This window comes from Monodon monoceros, unplaced genomic scaffold (genome assembly GCF_005190385.1).
Source record: "Monodon monoceros isolate NGI ecotype Baffin Bay Population unplaced genomic scaffold, NGI_Narwhal_1 Super_Scaffold_10, whole genome shotgun sequence".
Classification (NCBI taxonomy): Eukaryota; Metazoa; Chordata; class Mammalia; order Artiodactyla; family Monodontidae; genus Monodon; species Monodon monoceros.
The window spans coordinates 54,272,367-54,289,035 of NW_021703766.1; the positions used below are offsets into that span (position 1 = coordinate 54,272,367).

General features: G+C 52.2%; 2 protein-coding genes across 3 annotated transcripts in view; one reads left to right on the top strand and one right to left on the bottom strand.

The window, feature by feature from the left end:
* The window catches only part of PRKCG (protein kinase C gamma), an 18,851-nt gene extending 2,716 nt beyond the window's left edge, over positions 1–16,135 (top strand). The window contains exons 4-18 of one of the 2 annotated variants that reach the window (XM_029244699.1): positions 3,517–3,628; positions 3,778–3,909; positions 4,468–4,624; positions 5,286–5,420; positions 5,709–5,796; positions 6,069–6,098; positions 8,285–8,437; positions 8,772–8,960; positions 10,242–10,333; positions 10,425–10,487; positions 10,592–10,730; positions 12,413–12,493; positions 13,591–13,698; positions 14,966–15,106; positions 15,202–16,135. In XM_029244699.1, coding sequence (XP_029100532.1) covers positions 3,517–3,628; positions 3,778–3,909; positions 4,468–4,624; positions 5,286–5,420; positions 5,709–5,796; positions 6,069–6,098; positions 8,285–8,437; positions 8,772–8,960; positions 10,242–10,333; positions 10,425–10,487; positions 10,592–10,730; positions 12,413–12,493; positions 13,591–13,698; positions 14,966–15,106; positions 15,202–15,390 — 1,809 coding nt within the window. In that variant the 3' untranslated portion in view covers positions 15,391–16,135. Of the gene's footprint in view, positions 1–3,516; positions 3,629–3,777; positions 3,910–4,467; positions 4,625–5,285; positions 5,421–5,708; positions 5,797–6,068; positions 6,099–8,284; positions 8,438–8,771; positions 8,961–10,241; positions 10,334–10,424; positions 10,488–10,591; positions 10,731–12,412; positions 12,494–13,590; positions 14,769–14,965; positions 15,107–15,201 lie in introns of those variants that run through there. The other variant, XM_029244688.1, reaches the window with a different exon arrangement.
* The window catches only part of LOC114908066 (NACHT, LRR and PYD domains-containing protein 7-like), a 582,624-nt gene that overhangs the window by 54,275 nt on the left and 511,680 nt on the right, over positions 1–16,669 (bottom strand).

A 16,669-nucleotide genomic window follows, 5' to 3' on the forward strand; every position in this document is an offset into this window, starting at 1 on the left:
ACACACACACACACATATGCATATACAGACCCCTGTGTACACACACACACACACACACACACATATATGCATATACAGACCCCTGTGTACACACATATATATGCATATTAGACCCCCGTGTATGGACACACACGTGCATGTACAGATCCCCCATGTGCGCTCATACAGATACACACAACTGTTCTCTCCCTCCCCCCGCCCCCCAACATCAGGGGCTTACAAGAACTGCCCACCTTGCATGCCTACCCCTGATCCCTCCTTCACTTTCTTTCTGGCTGTGGGGCTCTTCTCTCTGAGCCTCAGTTTCCCTCTCTATATAATGAGGCTCACCGTCCAGTGTTGACCAATAGAACTTTCTGCAATGATGGAAGCGTCCTGTATCTTCGCCATCCAGCTGCCAGCCACCACAGCTAACTGCCGAGGGACAGAAATTTAAATCCCATTTAATTTGAATTGATTTCAATTTATTTATTTTTTTATTGAAGTATAGTCGATTTACAACGTTATGCCAATCTCTTGCTGTACAGCAAAGTAACTCAGTTATACACATATATACATTCTTTTTTAATATTCTTTTCCATTATGGTTTATCACAGGATATTGAGTATAGTTCCCTTTGCTATACATTAGGAACTTGTTGTTTATCCACTGATTTCCATTTAAATAGCCACCTGTGGTTAGGGCTACCATGTGGGACAGCATGAGTCTAGATGCCCCCAGTCTTGTTTATTTTTAATTTATTTAATCTATTTATTTTTGGCTGCGTTGGGTCTTCGTTGCTGCGCGCGGACTTTCTCTAGTTGCAGCAAGCGGGGGCTACTCTTCGTTGCGGTGTGTGGGCTTCTCATTGCGGTGGCTTCTCTTGTTGTGGAGCATGGGCTCTAGGCCCGCGGGCTTCAGTAGTTGTGGCATGTGGGCTCAGTAGCTGTGGCTTGTGGGCTCTAGAGCGCAGGCTCAGTAGTCGTGGCACACGGCCTTAGTTGCTCTGCGGCATGTGGGATCTTCCCGGACCAGGGCTCTAACCCGTGTCCCCTGCATTGGCAGGGGGATTCTTAACCACTGCGCCACCAGGGAAGCCCGGGAAGCCCCCCACCCCCACCCCGCCCAGGTTTGTTTTCAGGGAAGTCAGGCAGGATAAGAGCCCGGGGTCTGACACAGGGCTGGAGATGGTTTTATGATTAGCAGATGGAGAAAGGCAGAATGAGGGAGAGAGGGAGAGCACCACAGAAGTCCATGAGGCATTTTGCCAGCTTGTCAGGTCGAGAAAATTGAAGTTTACATAGAGGATATGACCTCTGAGAACACACATCGAGCACCACTGTCTACCAGCACCTATATATGTTATGATTTGGCTGCCTCGCCTGCCTCCACCACCAACAAACACTACATCTGAGTCATCCAGGGCTCATTGCGTGCATGCATCAGGTATCTTGTATATAGTATAGGGCTGAATCTGCTTAACAGCTTGTAAGGTTAGGTATTGTTCCTGTCCTCATCTGACCGAGGCTCCTGGGCCAGGACACCTGGGCTTGAATCCCACCTCCACCGCGTATTGGTTCTGTGACCTTCCAAAAGTTTATTTACCTCTCTGCACCTCTGGAGTTCCTCGTCTATAAAATGGGGATGGTAGCCATGCCCTCATCTTGTAGGACCTTTTTAAGGACTAAATGAGTCAAATACTTGGGACAGCACCTGGTACATAGCCAGACACAAAGTATTAATTATTATCATTGTAAAATTATTCCTATTACTGATGAGGAAACAGAGGACAAGTTCTTTCCTCTATATCACTCTGGCTTTCTTTTCCTTTGTGAAGCACTAAGCTTTTAATCTTGTTGTCAGCAACACAGATCAAGGGCTTAAGAAATGCTCAGGGCTCGACAAGCATGATTTCATTCAATCTTCACAAGAACCCTTTCAGGGAGGGCTCATGGCCCCATTTTATGGGGAGGAAACCTGAGTCTCTAAAAAGGGTGATGTGGGGGGAGGCCACACAGCTGGGTGGTCGGGAGAGTCAAAAATCTGGACCCTAATCTTTCGAACTGGAGCCACGGTACTGTCTCCTCTTTAATAGCTACTTTCACCTTGAGGATAATCGCAACAGCTTCTGTGTCAGGTACCCTGCTGGGAATTTTCACCCACAGCATCTCATTTCATGTGGCAGGAACACTTTGAGCTAGGGTCAGATGAAGATCTTTAGAGGTCCAGCACATGCACCTGCCAACACCCTCCCTCCGTCCAAGTATAATTCAAAATAGAATCCCCACTAAACTGCAAAATAAGTGAAAGCCCAAGAATGTCCTGAATTTTCACGCTAGGGATAACTCTTGCAATGCATTCGTAGAAAAAGGCAAATATCAGATTATTTAACACTCAGACATTGCTGAGGGTGGAAGGAGGAATGCTTTTATTGGTGTCTTAAATTCATGCTTAATTGGACTCGACATTTAGCATCTCTTCAAGATATACATTGTTTATTTCCACTGCGCAGAGGAGGGCGCTGAGCCTCAAAATTGGGCACTTACTTGTCTGAAATCACGCAGCTGGGAAATGGCCCAGCTCTTTTTTTTTTTTTTTTTTTTTTTTTTGCGGTACCCGGGCCTCTCACTGTTGTGGCCTCTCCCGTTGTGGAGCACAGGCTCTGGACGCGCAGGCTCAGTGGCCATGGTTCACGGGCCTTAACTGCTCTGCGGCATGTGGGATCTTCCCGGACCGGGGCACGAACCCGTGTCCCCTGCATCGGCAGGCAGACTCTCAACCACTGCGCCACCAGGGAAGCCCAGGCCCAGCTCTTGGTTAAACCCAAGGGTATGTGGGGACTGCAATAAAATCACTAATAATAACCATGGCAGTAATGACAGCAGAAACACTACTGAGCACATTTAACATGCGAGACACTGCTCTGTTGTTTACACTTAATGTTTCATTTAGGACACCTGGGTCCCTAAAACTGAGAGGTCATATTCTCCATCCCACAGGGGCCTCAGAGTAGGCAGATCATCAGCGGGTAGACATTGACAGAGGCTGACAGTGAGTGATCTGAGGTTCATGGTGGCCCACAAGTCCTCGGGAGAACAGCTTGTGGAAGGTTGGGGATTAGGGACCATGGGACTTTGGAAGCCTACACTTCCTTCAGGTTCTTCCCAAATGCCACCTTCTTAGTGAAACCTTCCCTGATCACTCTATTTCACAATCCCCTTCCCTACTTCATTTTTGTCCAGAGCACCTATTACCATCTGTAATACTATATATTTTACATATCGTGTTTATTTTCTCTCTCCCTCCATTAGAAAGTAAAGTCCACATGGACAGTTTTCCTTTGTTTTGCTCGGGGCTGGGTCCCGGCACCAGGAACCGTGCTGGCACACAGGAGGTGCTCAATAAATATTGTAGAGTGAATGAGTGAGGTGGAGCCGCAGGAAGACGGGAGAGCAGGGCGGAAGAGAAAGAGTTCAGGGGGCTGTTCTTTTAGGACGCCCTGCAGACCCCTTCTGACCGGCTCCTCCCTGCCCCCAGGATCCCCGGAACAAGCACAAGTTCCGTCTGCACAGCTACAGCAGCCCCACCTTCTGCGACCACTGTGGCTCCCTCCTTTACGGGCTGGTGCACCAGGGCATGAAGTGCTCCTGTGAGTCTACGCTTGCTGCGCCCGCCAGAACTTGGCGCTTCCGGGGCCCCTGCAAAAGTGCAGTGTCTGGGTTTCCAGTAAATGCTGGGGAATGGAGTCTGGGGTTAAGGGCGGGACCTGAAGTGCTACCCTCAGTTCTGTACCCCCAGGCTGCGAGATGAACGTGCACCGGCGCTGTGTGCGCAGCGTGCCCTCTCTGTGCGGTGTGGACCACACGGAGCGCCGCGGCCGCCTGCAGCTGGAAATCCGAGCTCCCACTTCGGATGAGATCCACGTCACGGGTGAGACCCCGCCCCTTTACCGGAGCGTGAGGAACCGGTTGAATTCCCCTGAGCTGCCCACCCCGCCCCTCCCCCCGACTCAGAAAGGCCACGCCCCTCGCGAAGGTCGCACCCACACTCCTGACCCCACCTGCAAAAGCTGAACACCACTCGGCCGCGCCCCTTCTAGCTCGAGGCCCCTTCTCCAGCCGTGCCTCTGGCGCCTCTTAATGGCTGTTCTGGGCATCAAGGTCCTGGGGGTGGAGGGGTGGGGGGTGGGGAATGAAAGAAGAGCTGGTTCCGAAGGAGGTTCGGGTTTACTAGTGGTGATATGGCCAGGGTCCCGACTCCTGGGTCCTAATGGAGCCAGGGTCTTTGGGTTTGATTTCTGGGTCACTGGCTGGGGAAAGGGCTTCATGCCCTGTCTTCTGGGCACTGGAGAAGTAAAAGATCAAAAACACCTGGGTCTTGAGAGCGGATGCTGAGAGATTGGAATTCTTGATTGCTGGCTGGGGGAAGGCTCGGGGGCTTCTTCCTGGATCTCTAACCCCATCTACCCTCCTTCCCCTCCCCGCTCAGTTGGCGAGGCCCGTAACCTCATCCCAATGGACCCCAATGGTCTGTCTGATCCCTATGTGAAACTGAAGCTCATCCCAGATCCTCGGAATTTGACAAAACAGAAGACCCGGACGGTGAAAGCCACGCTAAACCCTGTGTGGAACGAGACCTTTGTGTTGTGAGCCTCGGGTGCAGGGGAGGCTGTAATTACTGATAGAGAATGATCTGAGGGTCCTGGTGGCCCAGAACACCCCGGAGAGCAGGTGTTAGCATTGGGGGAATCCCAAAAAGGGCAGAAGAAGGTGGTGGGAGAAGAAAATGAAGTGGTTGAGGGAGAGGGACAGAGATACAGAAGGCGAGAGACAGACATCTGTGTGTTTAATTTCCATCAAAGCTCACCACTTTAGAATGAGACAGGGATCCGAGAGAGAGGTAGACAGACCCTGCAACTCAGAAGAAGAGACATAAACCCAAAGAGAAACACAGAAGGAATGGCGATGGGTGGGTGGCAGGGAGGGAAAGAGAAGCCAACTGACAGAAAGACAGACGGACAGATCTGGAGGGAGGAGAGGGGCCCCGTGAAAAGGAGAGGCCTGGAGAGAAAGGCCAGGAGACAGAGATGGGGAAGAGCCAGGGAGGGAGGGAGACTGAGAGCTGTCTATGTTTACTTAGGGCCCAAACAGGGAGAGAGACGCTCTTCGGCAGGACCTGGGGTGACAAAACACTTTACAGAGCAGGAAACAGGCCCCCCAGCTCCCCGGGTTTGCCTGCTCTTCCCCAGGGCGGAAAGGTGGGCAGCCAAGAGCCGGGCCCCTCACTGTGCCACTCCCTTCCCGCAGCAACCTGAAGCCGGGGGACGTGGAGCGCCGGCTCAGCGTGGAGGTGTGGGACTGGGACCGGACTTCCCGCAACGACTTCATGGGTGCCATGTCCTTTGGCGTCTCGGAGCTGCTCAAGGTTCCCGTGGACGGCTGGTGAGGGCGGGGGCGGAGGCGGGGCCGGGCGGGGCTGGGGGCGGGGCCCCTGCATCTGCATCAACTTCCGTGGGTGGTCCCTCTTCTCTAGGGCACTATCTTTTCTACCTCCCTGTGCTTCTTTCTCTCTTTCCCCCGCCCCTCTCTCCTTATCTCACTCTTTCTCTCTCCTTCTCTGTCTCTCTGTCTCTTCCCCCCTTCTGATGTCACTGCCTCTCCCGCGGGTACCCCCCCTCCCCGTCCGTCTCCCCTACTCCTGCCCGCCCCTGGTCTCCGTCTGTATGTCAGGTACAAGTTACTGAACCAGGAGGAGGGCGAATATTACAATGTGCCAGTGGCTGATGCTGACAACTGCAGCCTCCTCCAGAAGTTTGAGGTACCCAGACCCCGGCTTCCCCACAAGGAGCCCAGCCCAGTCACCCACAGTTCAGAGCTGGCCTTCCCCAAACTCCATCGCTCGTTGCCCACTGGCCCTGGGACTAAAATTCCCAGAAAGCCCTGGAGTTCTTTCTGGTCTTCTAGGGCACTGCTGGGAATTACAGCTCCTATCCATCCCCCTGGCTTGGGGGTCTGGGGACTCCCATCCCCTGCTTTAGGGCAATCTCCTACCTCTCTGGGGGCTCTGACTCTGGCTTTCTTCTCCCCCAGGCCTGTAACTACCCCCTGGAACTGTACGAGGTGAGCAGAGCTGGAGGCCTGGAATGGAGACAGTTTCCTTTCCTGTGGTCTGTATCTGTCCCCCCACCTCTCTCTCCTCCAACATCTGTCTTCATTTCCGCACACATGGGTTGAGCACATACTTGGTGGCAGGTCTTGTGTTTGCTGAGTAATCCTGTCTCTCCAGAGCCGAATCTGACCCGCAGGCAACTCCTCAAGGTAGGGACACAGTCACAAATACTCAGATTCCAGGATGATGTGCTAAATTAGAGGTAGCCCAGGGAACAAAGAAGCATAGAGGAGGCACTAACCCCAGCCTGGGGCCAGGGGGTTGGGGTGGAGGTGGTCAGGGAGGACTTCCCTAAGGAGGTGACACCTGAATTGCTCCTTGAGTTTTTCTGCCTATTTATCACTGTGCCTTTCTCTCCTCCATTGTTTTTTTGACTTACTGAACACCTATTTCCTGAGGTTTTATGTAAACCAAGCCCTATTCTGGGAGTAGAATCAGGCCATTCCCTGGGGAGCTCCTCTTTCAATATAGGAGAAAGTTACAGATAGAGAAGGAGTGTGTTTGATCATGGAGATGGCTTCAGGCACTAGGGAGTCCTAAGCCTCTGGCAGGACCTGGGGGAGTCAGAGAAAAGTTCGTAGACAGAGAAAAGTTCGTAGACAGGAAGTGCAGGATTCCCCAGGCAGAGGACAGGGAGACGAGATTTCCAGGTCAAGGAAGGAATAATGCGCTCGTTCTCTCTCTCTCTCCCATTTATTCTTTCAAAAAACATTTTGTTGAGCCCTCTGTGTGCATGGTTCTAATCACTGGGGATAGAGCAGAAAACAAGAGAGAGAGAGAGAGAGGGAAAGAGAGAGAGAGAGGGAGAGAGAGAGAGACAACCTCCTGCCCTCATGGGGCTTACACTTGGAAGGCATTCAACAAAATAAAGGAGTGAATGATCCTATGTCAGAAGGTGATATGTGATTGTGGAGAAAAATAAATGCTAAAGAGGATAGGGAGTGCTGTTTTTTGAGTTTTTTTTTTTTTTTTTTTTTTTTGCGGTGCGTGAGCCTTTCACAGTTGTGGCCTCTCCCGTTGCGGAGCAGAGGCTCCGGACGCGCAGGGTCAGTGGCCATGGCTCACGGGCCCAGCTGCTCCGCGGCACGTGGGATCTTCCCGGACCGGGGCACGAACCCATGTCCCCTGCATCGGCAGGCGGACTCCCAACCACTGCGCCACCAGGGAAGCCCTTTTGAGATTTTAGTAGCAATAAGCAGAGAAGCCTTCACTGAGAAAGTGACCTTTGGGCAAAGACATAAAGGAGATGAAATAGTGAGCTGTAAGGATAGTGGAAAGCCTTCCAGGTGGAGGGAAGATCACGTGCAAAGGCCCTGAGGTGGGCCCAGACCAGCAGTGAGGCTGGAGCAGAGGGAGGGATGAGGGATGAGGGTGGGAAGAAGTAGAAGATGGAGTCAGAGAGAGAAGGGGTGGGGGTAGCCTCGTCATTTATTGGAAGGATTTTGGCTTTTAAACCAAGTGAGATGGGAGGGCATTGGAGGTGGCCTGAGATGATTTCTATTTGGCCAAGATAACTGCCTCTGTGTCAAGAGCCGATGGTGGAAGGGGGAAGAAGGCTATTGTGAAGGCCCAGAGGGGAGTTGCCAGTGCCTTCACGCAGGGGACAATGATGGTAAAGGTGTTCAGATTCTGGGTGTGCTCTGAACATAGAACAACAGGATGTGCATTCAGCACTCATCTCCTGAGACCTTCATCCACTCAACACACTCCTGCTGAGACCCAAGTCATGTGCTGGGTGATGGTAGAAAAACAGAAAGGAGGGAGACACAGTCTCTGACTTTAATGGACGTTGATTTCTGGCTCTGTTTTTTACCTGCTGTGTGACTTCGGGCAAGTTACTTAATGTCTCTGTGCCATCGTCTCTAAAATGGAGGGTGGGGTGGGTGACAAGGGTCTCCTGGAGGATCAATGGCATATAGTAAGCTATCTAAGTGCTAGTTGAATAATAAACCCTCCAGGCTACGGGAAATCAGAGAAAGTTCTTAAGTCAGAGAGGGGGGTGGAGACAACTTTTTTTCTCTCTCCATCTTTCCATCTCTCCCCGTCCCTTTCGTTCTTGGGTGCTGTCTCTCTGAGGGGCACCTCCTTATCCCCTTCTGGGGCCTGACTAGCTTTGGATCTCTCCCCTTTCTCACAGAGGGTGCGGATGGGTCCTTCTTCCTCTCCCATCCCCTCCCCATCTCCTAGTCCCACTGACTCCAAGCGCTGTTTCTTCGGGGCAAGCCCTGGACGTCTGCACATCTCTGACTTCAGCTTCCTCATGGTTCTAGGAAAAGGCAGTTTTGGGAAGGTTGGATTCCTGGGGCTCTGGGAGAAGGGGGAGAATGTCTGGGGGTGGGGCTCAGGTTTCTGGTTCTTAGAGATGAAGTGCAGGGGGGAGGGAACTAGGCTACTGAGTCCCCAAAGAGAGTTTGATGGGGCCTCTTGAGTTCCTGGAGAGGAGAGGCATAAAGATGTGGCTACTTTCTCTGAGGGAGTAGTTGGCAAAGTCAGGGCATCTGGTCCCCTGAGAGGGAGAGGGAGGACCTGGGACTCCCATTTGTTTGTGTCCTTGAAAGGGAGGGGTAGGGACCCGCACCTCTGGTTCCCAAGATGGACTGGGCCTTTCCTGCCTCTGCCCCTAGGTGATGCTGGCCGAGCGCAGGGGCTCCGATGAGCTCTATGCCATCAAGATCCTGAAGAAAGACGTGATTGTCCAGGATGACGACGTGGACTGCACCCTGGTGGAGAAACGCGTGTTAGCCCTGGGGGGTCGAGGCCCCGGAGGCCGGCCCCACTTTCTCACCCAGCTTCACTCCACTTTCCAGACCCCGGTAAGAAAGGAGGTGGCAGAGGCCGGCTCAGGAGCCCTGCCTCATCCCCACTGGATGTATCAAGCATTTGCTTTGAGATTCTGAGTTTTTGGCAAGGCGGAAGAACCCTGTGAACTCTGATTGGGTGTGGCGGGCTCCTCAGTGGGCGTGGCCAGAATGCAGGTGCCCTGGAGGGCGTGGCCACAAGGCTAGGATCCTGCGTGGGAGTGGCCTGAATCCCCTAGGTCTTGAGTGGGTGTTTTTTGAGTAAGGGCTTCTGGAGTAAAAGAATTCGTGGAGAATGTCTTCTAAGTGAGCATGCCTGCAAGTGGGCTCTGAGTGATGAGGTGGTCACTCTTGGATTCTGAGTTAAGGACTTGTCAGAAACAGGGTGTTTCCCGAAGGCTGTGGAATGGGACAACTGTCAGGGGTTAGAGAGAATGTGACTCTACTTCCAAGAGCTCTGAGTGGGCGTAGCCAGCTTCCTGGAGGTTTTGTTTTGTTTAAATTTTTATTCATTTATTTATTTATTTTTGGCTGCATTGGGTCTTCATTGCTGCACATGGGCTTTCTCTAGTTGCCGCGAGCGGGGGCTACTCTTCGTTGCGGTGCGCGGGCTTCTCATCGTGGTGGCTTCTTTTGTTGTGGAGCATGGGCTCTAGGCGCGCGGGCTTCAGCAGTTGTGGCACACAGGTTTAGTTGCTCCATGGCATGTGGGATCTTCCCGGACCAGGGCTCGAACCCGTGTCCCCTGCATTGGCAGGCAGATTCTAAACCACTGCACCACCAGGGAAGTCCCCTTCCTGGAGTTTTTTAAAAATTAGTACTGTATCGGGAATTCCCTGGTGGTCCAGTGGTTAGGACTCCATGCTTCTACTGCAGGGGGCCCAGGTTCAATCCCCGGTCGGGGAGCCAAGATCCTGCAAGTGGCACGGCACGGCCAAAAAAATAAAAATAAAATAAATTAAAAATTACTATCATTTGCTAGTGAGGCCTGAACAACTTTGGTTCCTAACAGGTGGCCATGATTGCATATGCATGTGAGTGGGTGTGGAAAGAGGTTTCAGTATCCCAGGGATTTCAAGCAAATGGTGGGCCTCAATCTTAAATTCCGAGAATGGAGGACTGGAACACCCGACAGTTTGGAGTAACAGGGGATGGGGTGGGTGGAGATTCTGTGGTGGCCGGTTGAGAATCTTCGGGGCCTCCCTGTGGGCACAGACAGTTGCTCTGGATTTCTGATTGGGTGGATCCAGAGCCTTTGTCTGTCCTCGCCTCTAAGTCCCGTGCACTCCTCCACAGGATCGCCTGTATTTTGTGATGGAGTACGTCACTGGGGGCGACTTGATGTACCACATTCAGCAGCTGGGCAAGTTTAAGGAGCCCCATGCAGCGTGAGTCTTGGCCAAGAGAGGAGGGTAGAGGGAGGGTGGAAGGGAGTGGGCTCCAGTCTCTGGCCTTCTGACTCCCCACCTCCACCTGCAGGTTCTACGCAGCAGAAATCGCCATCGGCCTCTTCTTCCTTCACAATCAGGGCATCATCTATCGGTGAGCAGTCCCGGGCCTTTCAGGGGAGGGAATCAGACCCCCAGAAGAGAAGGAATTTGAACTTAAGGCTCCAGCCCGTTGAACTGTACCCTTCCCACCCCCAGGGACCTGAAACTGGACAACGTGATGCTGGATGCTGAAGGACACATCAAAATCACCGACTTCGGCATGTGTAAGGAGAACGTCTTCCCCGGGACCACAACTCGCACCTTCTGTGGGACCCCAGACTACATAGCCCCCGAGGTAATCCTGCCTCCACTGCTCTTGGTGCCCTCCCAATTCACTGAGTAGGTGTGGCTGGTCGTCCAGTATTCAGAGTATGGGGACTTGACCCTGGGGTCTTTACCTGAGTCGTGGGGGTTCCGACAGCAAGCAGAAAAGAGAGGCTCTTGCGGAGCGTTGTAAGTGGGCAGAGCGTTGTAAGTGGGCGGAGCTGAGTCTCTAAATAGGCAAAGTGGGGGGACCTGTGGGTGAATGTTCGAAAAGAGAAGGACCAGCTCTAGGGATTCTAGGAGAACAGGGCCTGTTACTGGACTGTTCTAAGAAGGTGGAGATGATTTCCGGTGTACTCTGAGTGGGTGGGCCCCATCCCCCAGAACATTAGGCATGTGGAGGGTGTCCCCTGAATATTTCAAGTGGGCAGAGTATGCTCTGATTTTGTTAGGGGGGGTGGGTGAAGCTAATGATCTGACTGTATATAAGTAGACTGAGAGCATGTCCTGACTTCTCACTTGATGGAGGAGGTGGGGTTGGTGGTGCCCTCCTTGATCTTTCCTGGCGATTCTATGATAGTGCCCAAGTAACCAATGCCAGTGGTTTCAAAACATAGCTAGTAATCAGAATCACCTGGGGAGATTTTGAAACACACACACACACACACACACACACACATCTTCCTGACTCTGGCCTATTGTGGCTGGGATTCTTCAGGGCTGGGGACATCTCTCTTTAAACAGTCCCCTAGGAATTCCCTGGTGACGCAGTGGTTAAGAATCCGCCTGCCAGGGCCCCCCTGGTGGCGCAGTGGGTAAGAATCGCCTGCCAATGCAGGGGGCACGGGTTCGAGCCCTGGTCTGAGAAGATCTCACATGCCACGGAGGAACTAAGCCCGTGCGCCACAACTACTGAGCCTGCGCTCTAGAGCCCGTGTGCCACAACTACTGAAGCCCACACGCCTTAGAGCCCGTGCTCTGCAACGGGAGAGGCCACCGCAATGAGAAGCCCGCGCACTGAAAGGAACAGTAGCCTCCACTCGCCGCAACTAGAGAAAGCTCGCGCACAGCAACGAAGACCCAACACAGCCAAAAAAAAAAAAAAAAGAATCCGGGAAGATCCCTTGTGCCGCGGAGCAACTAAGCCCATTGCACCACAACTACTGAGCCTGTGCTCTAGAGCCCGCGAGCCACAACTACTGAACCCACGTGCCACAGCTACTGAAGCCCGTGCACGTAGAGCCCGTGCTGCACAACGAGAGAAGCCACCACAGTAAGGAGCCCGCGCACCGCAACGAAGACCCAACACGGTCAAAATTAATTATTAATTAATTTTGTTTTTTACAAAACCCAAAAAACAGTCCCCTAGAAGAATCTGATATGTGTCCAGATTTAAGACTCTCTGGTCTCTGAAATTCTGCCTATGCACCTGATATTGTAAGGAGAGAGCCCAGTTACCTCGATATTCCGGACGCGTGGGACTTGCGGCTTGGTCTTTAGATAGTCTTTATACTTGGGACCGAAGGAATGTTCCAAGTAGGTAGAGTTTGTTTCCCAAATTTTCCAGAGGGTGGAGCCAAAGTGTTCTGAATGGGACAAGTTCGTGCTGAAAACATTTAAAGTGGGAAGGGTTCCCAGGCGGTGAAGCCAGAGGGGCCCTAGGTTTCTTGAATCACAAATCATAATTCCTTGCCTTCCTTCCTCCCCTGCTAGATCATTGCCTACCAGCCCTATGGGAAGTCTGTCGACTGGTGGTCCTTTGGGGTCCTGCTGTATGAGATGCTGGCGGGGCAGGTAAGGGAAGGTGGGGAGAGGCTGGTTTGACTAAAGGCAACACGGATGGGGTGCCACCTGTTACATGGCCATCATCTCAGGAGGAGCCGGTCAGGAAGGGATGTCCATCTGTAGGCGAATAAGGTGTGCGAAGCTGTGGGGAAGGTCAGCCAGCTAGGAGAGCGCTCTCCGTGGTCCTGAAGCATTATCTTCCCACAGGCTAGGGGTTCCTCACTTTTCTTGTGTCACGGACCCCCTTCTCAGAACAATGTTTTTAAATGCATGAAGTAAGATAATAGCATTACAAAAGAAGCCAATCATGTTGAAATATGGTTCTCAAAATGTTAAAGGTTTAATTGAGTAATTTAACCAACTAAATAAATTTAAATGTGTACGGTTGTCTAAACATATTAGAATATGGACCTATATGTGATATCCTACCAATGAAGTAAATGGTAATATCTCACAGGAATAGGAAGTAAATAGGAAGGTCTACCAGTAATTTTGAAGTAGAGATGACTGATTTTTTGAGATATTTGCAACTCTTACGTGCTAAGAAAATATCTGTGATTTCCATTGGTGATGAAGTGACAGTTACCACTATTTGGGTTTGTTTCCTATAATTGCCATGAATGCTGAATTTGTTTTAGATTTTGAAGAATAAAGATGCATGTTTTTTCCCATCCAAATTCATGGCCCCTCTCAATGGTGTAAACAGACTCCCTAGACTTCACATTAAGAAGCTTTGCCTGGGTACTGCTTCTGCTAATCCCAAAAGACTGGAGGCCACTCATCCAACCAGGAGAATGCTTTTACAGCTTTTCCTGCAGTTTTTCTCTCTTCTATTTAAATGACACGTTGCCTAATTAATACCCTGCCAATTTACATAGCAGAGAAAGAGAGACAGAACCTCAAAGAGGTGCAGAGAGCTGAAGCATCTGAGATAGAAAACAACAGAGTCTGAAAGTGCGAAAGATACAGCTTTTGCGGTTTGGTCAAATTTTTCCCTAGGAATTTGGGGGCCCAGGGGTGGGCTGTGTTCATGGTGGGCAGTGAGGGTGTGGAAGGTGCGGCCAGGTAGTCTGCCGAGTCTCTGACTATCCTCTCTACTTCCTTAGCCCCCATTTGATGGGGAAGACGAGGAGGAACTGTTCCAGTCCATCATGGAACAAACTGTCACCTACCCGAAGTCGCTTTCCCGGGAAGCTGTGGCCATCTGCAAGGGGGTGAGAGACCTAACTCCTAGATTCTCCAGACCCATAAGCCACACGCCCCACTGCTGCTGTCCAGGGCTGCCCACACATTGTCTACGTGCACCTTAGGAAAAGGCACCCGTTCCTCAAGTTGCTTTACTCCTGTCCGCTGAAAAAATTTATATAATACAGAGATTTTGTTAGAACAATAACATACTGCCCTGCTGCCACCTGCAGTCCAAGGATGGCCTCTATCCTGTCCTCCTGTGCTAGCTCCTCTCCCCAGCTCATGGCAGGAAGTGCTGGAAGGCCAAGGCTTGCCTCTCCTGCACTGGCTGGGTCAGGTGAACCTAACTCCTGCCACTTTTCTTCCTGTGGGATCTCGGTTGGGCAAGTCACCAAAACTCTGGGAGCCTCAGTCTCCTTCTCTGGGGTTGTGGAGTTAAGGCAGGAGGAAGAGACTAGCCTATAGCAGCTGTTCAACAGATGTTAGGACATTTCTGCTTCTAGCTCCTGTCTCCACGTCTCTCTGACTATCTCTCTCTGGGCTTCTGTCTCATCCCTCTGCCTCCATCTACATATCATGGGGCTTTCTGTGTTGCTACCTTTTTTTCTGTGTCCTTCGGGAATCTCTGTCCCCCTTTTGCATCTTTGTTCTCCTCTCTCTGGGTCTCTGTTTCCCCTTTCTCTGAGTCTCCGCCCTCATATGGGGTCTTCATCCCTCTCTCTGGGCATTTGTCTCCTGGGTCTCCATCCTCTTCTCCTTCTGGGCCTTTGTCTCCCCCACCCCTGCCCCTGCTTGTCTCTTACCTTCTCTGGGTATCTGTCCTCCCTCTGAGTCTCCTCCTCTCTCTGGATCTCTATTCCCCCCTTTCTCTGGGTCTTCAATCTCCTCTCTCTCCCCCCTTCTCCCTCTCTGACACTTTCCCTCTTTCCTTCTCTCCCTCCATCCCCCATCTGGGATTCTTTCTGTTTCCCTTCCTCTCTTTCTGGGTTTCTCCGCCCCTCATACCCTCACACCCTAATTTTGCTTCTTTCTTTGTCTCTCCCTGGGTCTCTGGATCTGGGTTTCATCTACCCCATCTCATTTATTCCCCCTCTTCCTCTTTCTCTCTCCCTTTCTTCTTTCCACTCCCTCCCCCCATCTCCCCCCGCCCCGCCCCCCCCATTCTTCTCTTTCTGGATCTCTATGCTTGTCTCTCTGTTCCTCCTTCCTTGTCTTCCTCTCTCTCTGTCGTTCTCTGGGCCTCCCTGTCCGGGACTCTGTCTGTCTGTCCGTCTCTCTCTGTGTTTCCTACAGTTCCTAACCAAGCACCCAGCAAAGCGCCTGGGCTCGGGGCCAGATGGAGAACCCACCATCCGAGCTCATGGCTTTTTCCGTTGGATCGACTGGGAACGGCTGGAACGATTAGAGATCGCGCCTCCTTTCAGACCCCGCCCGGTCAGTCACCTTCTGGGAACAAAATCTTGGCCCCTAGAGGGTGGAATATCCATGAGCTCCAGTACTTCATGTTTCCCTCCCGGTGTTTCCCACAGTGTGGCCGCAGCGGCGAGAACTTCGACAAGTTCTTCACGCGGGCGGCGCCAGCGTTGACTCCCCCAGACCGCCTAGTTCTGGCCAGCATCGACCAAACCGAATTCCAAGGCTTCACCTATGTCAACCCGGATTTCGTGCACCCGGATGCCCGCAGCCCCATCAGCCCAGCACCTGTGCCAGTCATGTAATCTCACCTGCCGCCACTAGGTGTCCCCATGGCTCCCTCCGCCGCGCCAGCCTTACCCCTACCTCACGCGCCCCCCACTTCACCACCCCCTCTCCAATTCTAGATCTTGCTCCCCAACGTTCTGGCCTCTGCCCTCCCCCTCCCTGCCCCGGGTTCCAGATGTCCCTTCCAAGCGTTCCTGGCATTCTAAACTGCATACAATCTCTGGAGTCTTACCGTGTTCTAGATTCTGCTGGGCTGAGCCCTAGATTCTGACCTGCCTCAGTGTTCTGGATTCCGCTCCACCAAGTTACAGAGCCACCAACACCATCCCAACTCCAAGGAGTTCTAGACTCCATCTTGGTAGAATCTATGCCTCTTCTTCTTCTTCTTTCTTATTTCTGGGAAATAGCGTCACAGGGCGGGCTGTTTCAGACTGGGATTTCAGGACAACCCCCCCCCCCGAGGCCCCACCTACCTCCACTCCATTCTGGAGTAAGTGGGAAGCTGTGCCTCTGTGCTCCAGTGCCCCTCTTCTACACTCTGGGGATTCCTGGGATGTATGGAGGATTCTCTCCCCAGCTGTTCTCAGTCAGCTTTTGTCCTAGACTCCCTATCCTAAACCCACCACTGCATGGCTTCTCCAGTCCTGCTTGGAACCCAACCCCTACCCCAGTGCCTGCCACTCTCGGGGTCTCTCCCCACCCCCAATCCTCTGCCTCTCCCGCCCTGCCACAGCTGCTGGAGAATAAATTTGGGATGCTGATGCTGAAGTGTTTGGATGTTTTCTTCTAAGCTTGGAGAATGAAGGGGGTGTGCAGGTGGGACAACGACTATACATAGAAACAAACAGAGACAGAGGCTGAGGAAGGGTCTGCAGAGAGAGAGGGAGAACGCAGAGACCCATAAAGTGAGAGATGATACCCACAGCATGAGAGTAAAGAACAGAGACCTGGAGAAAGCAGAGAGAGAGAGAGAGAGAGAGAGAGAGAGAGAGAGAGCGCGAGCGAGCTACACACAGAGTGCCATAGAGAGGACCAAAGTGGACACGTGCAGGAAGAGGCAGCGGTGTACTCAGACCACTGAGCGTGTCAGGTAGAGATCCCGGGCACAAAGACAAGCACGCACATATTCGCCCAGAGCAATAAAGCTCACGCACTGGCACACTGAGACCCAGCGACTGGGAAGTCCTAAGAGGGAGGATGAAAGGCAAGCCTGCTATTGAGAGACCCCCCCCCAAGACAGAGACACCCGTGAGCTTAAGAATCAGAGACTGAGGCAGAGGGCAGGCAGATGCGCCC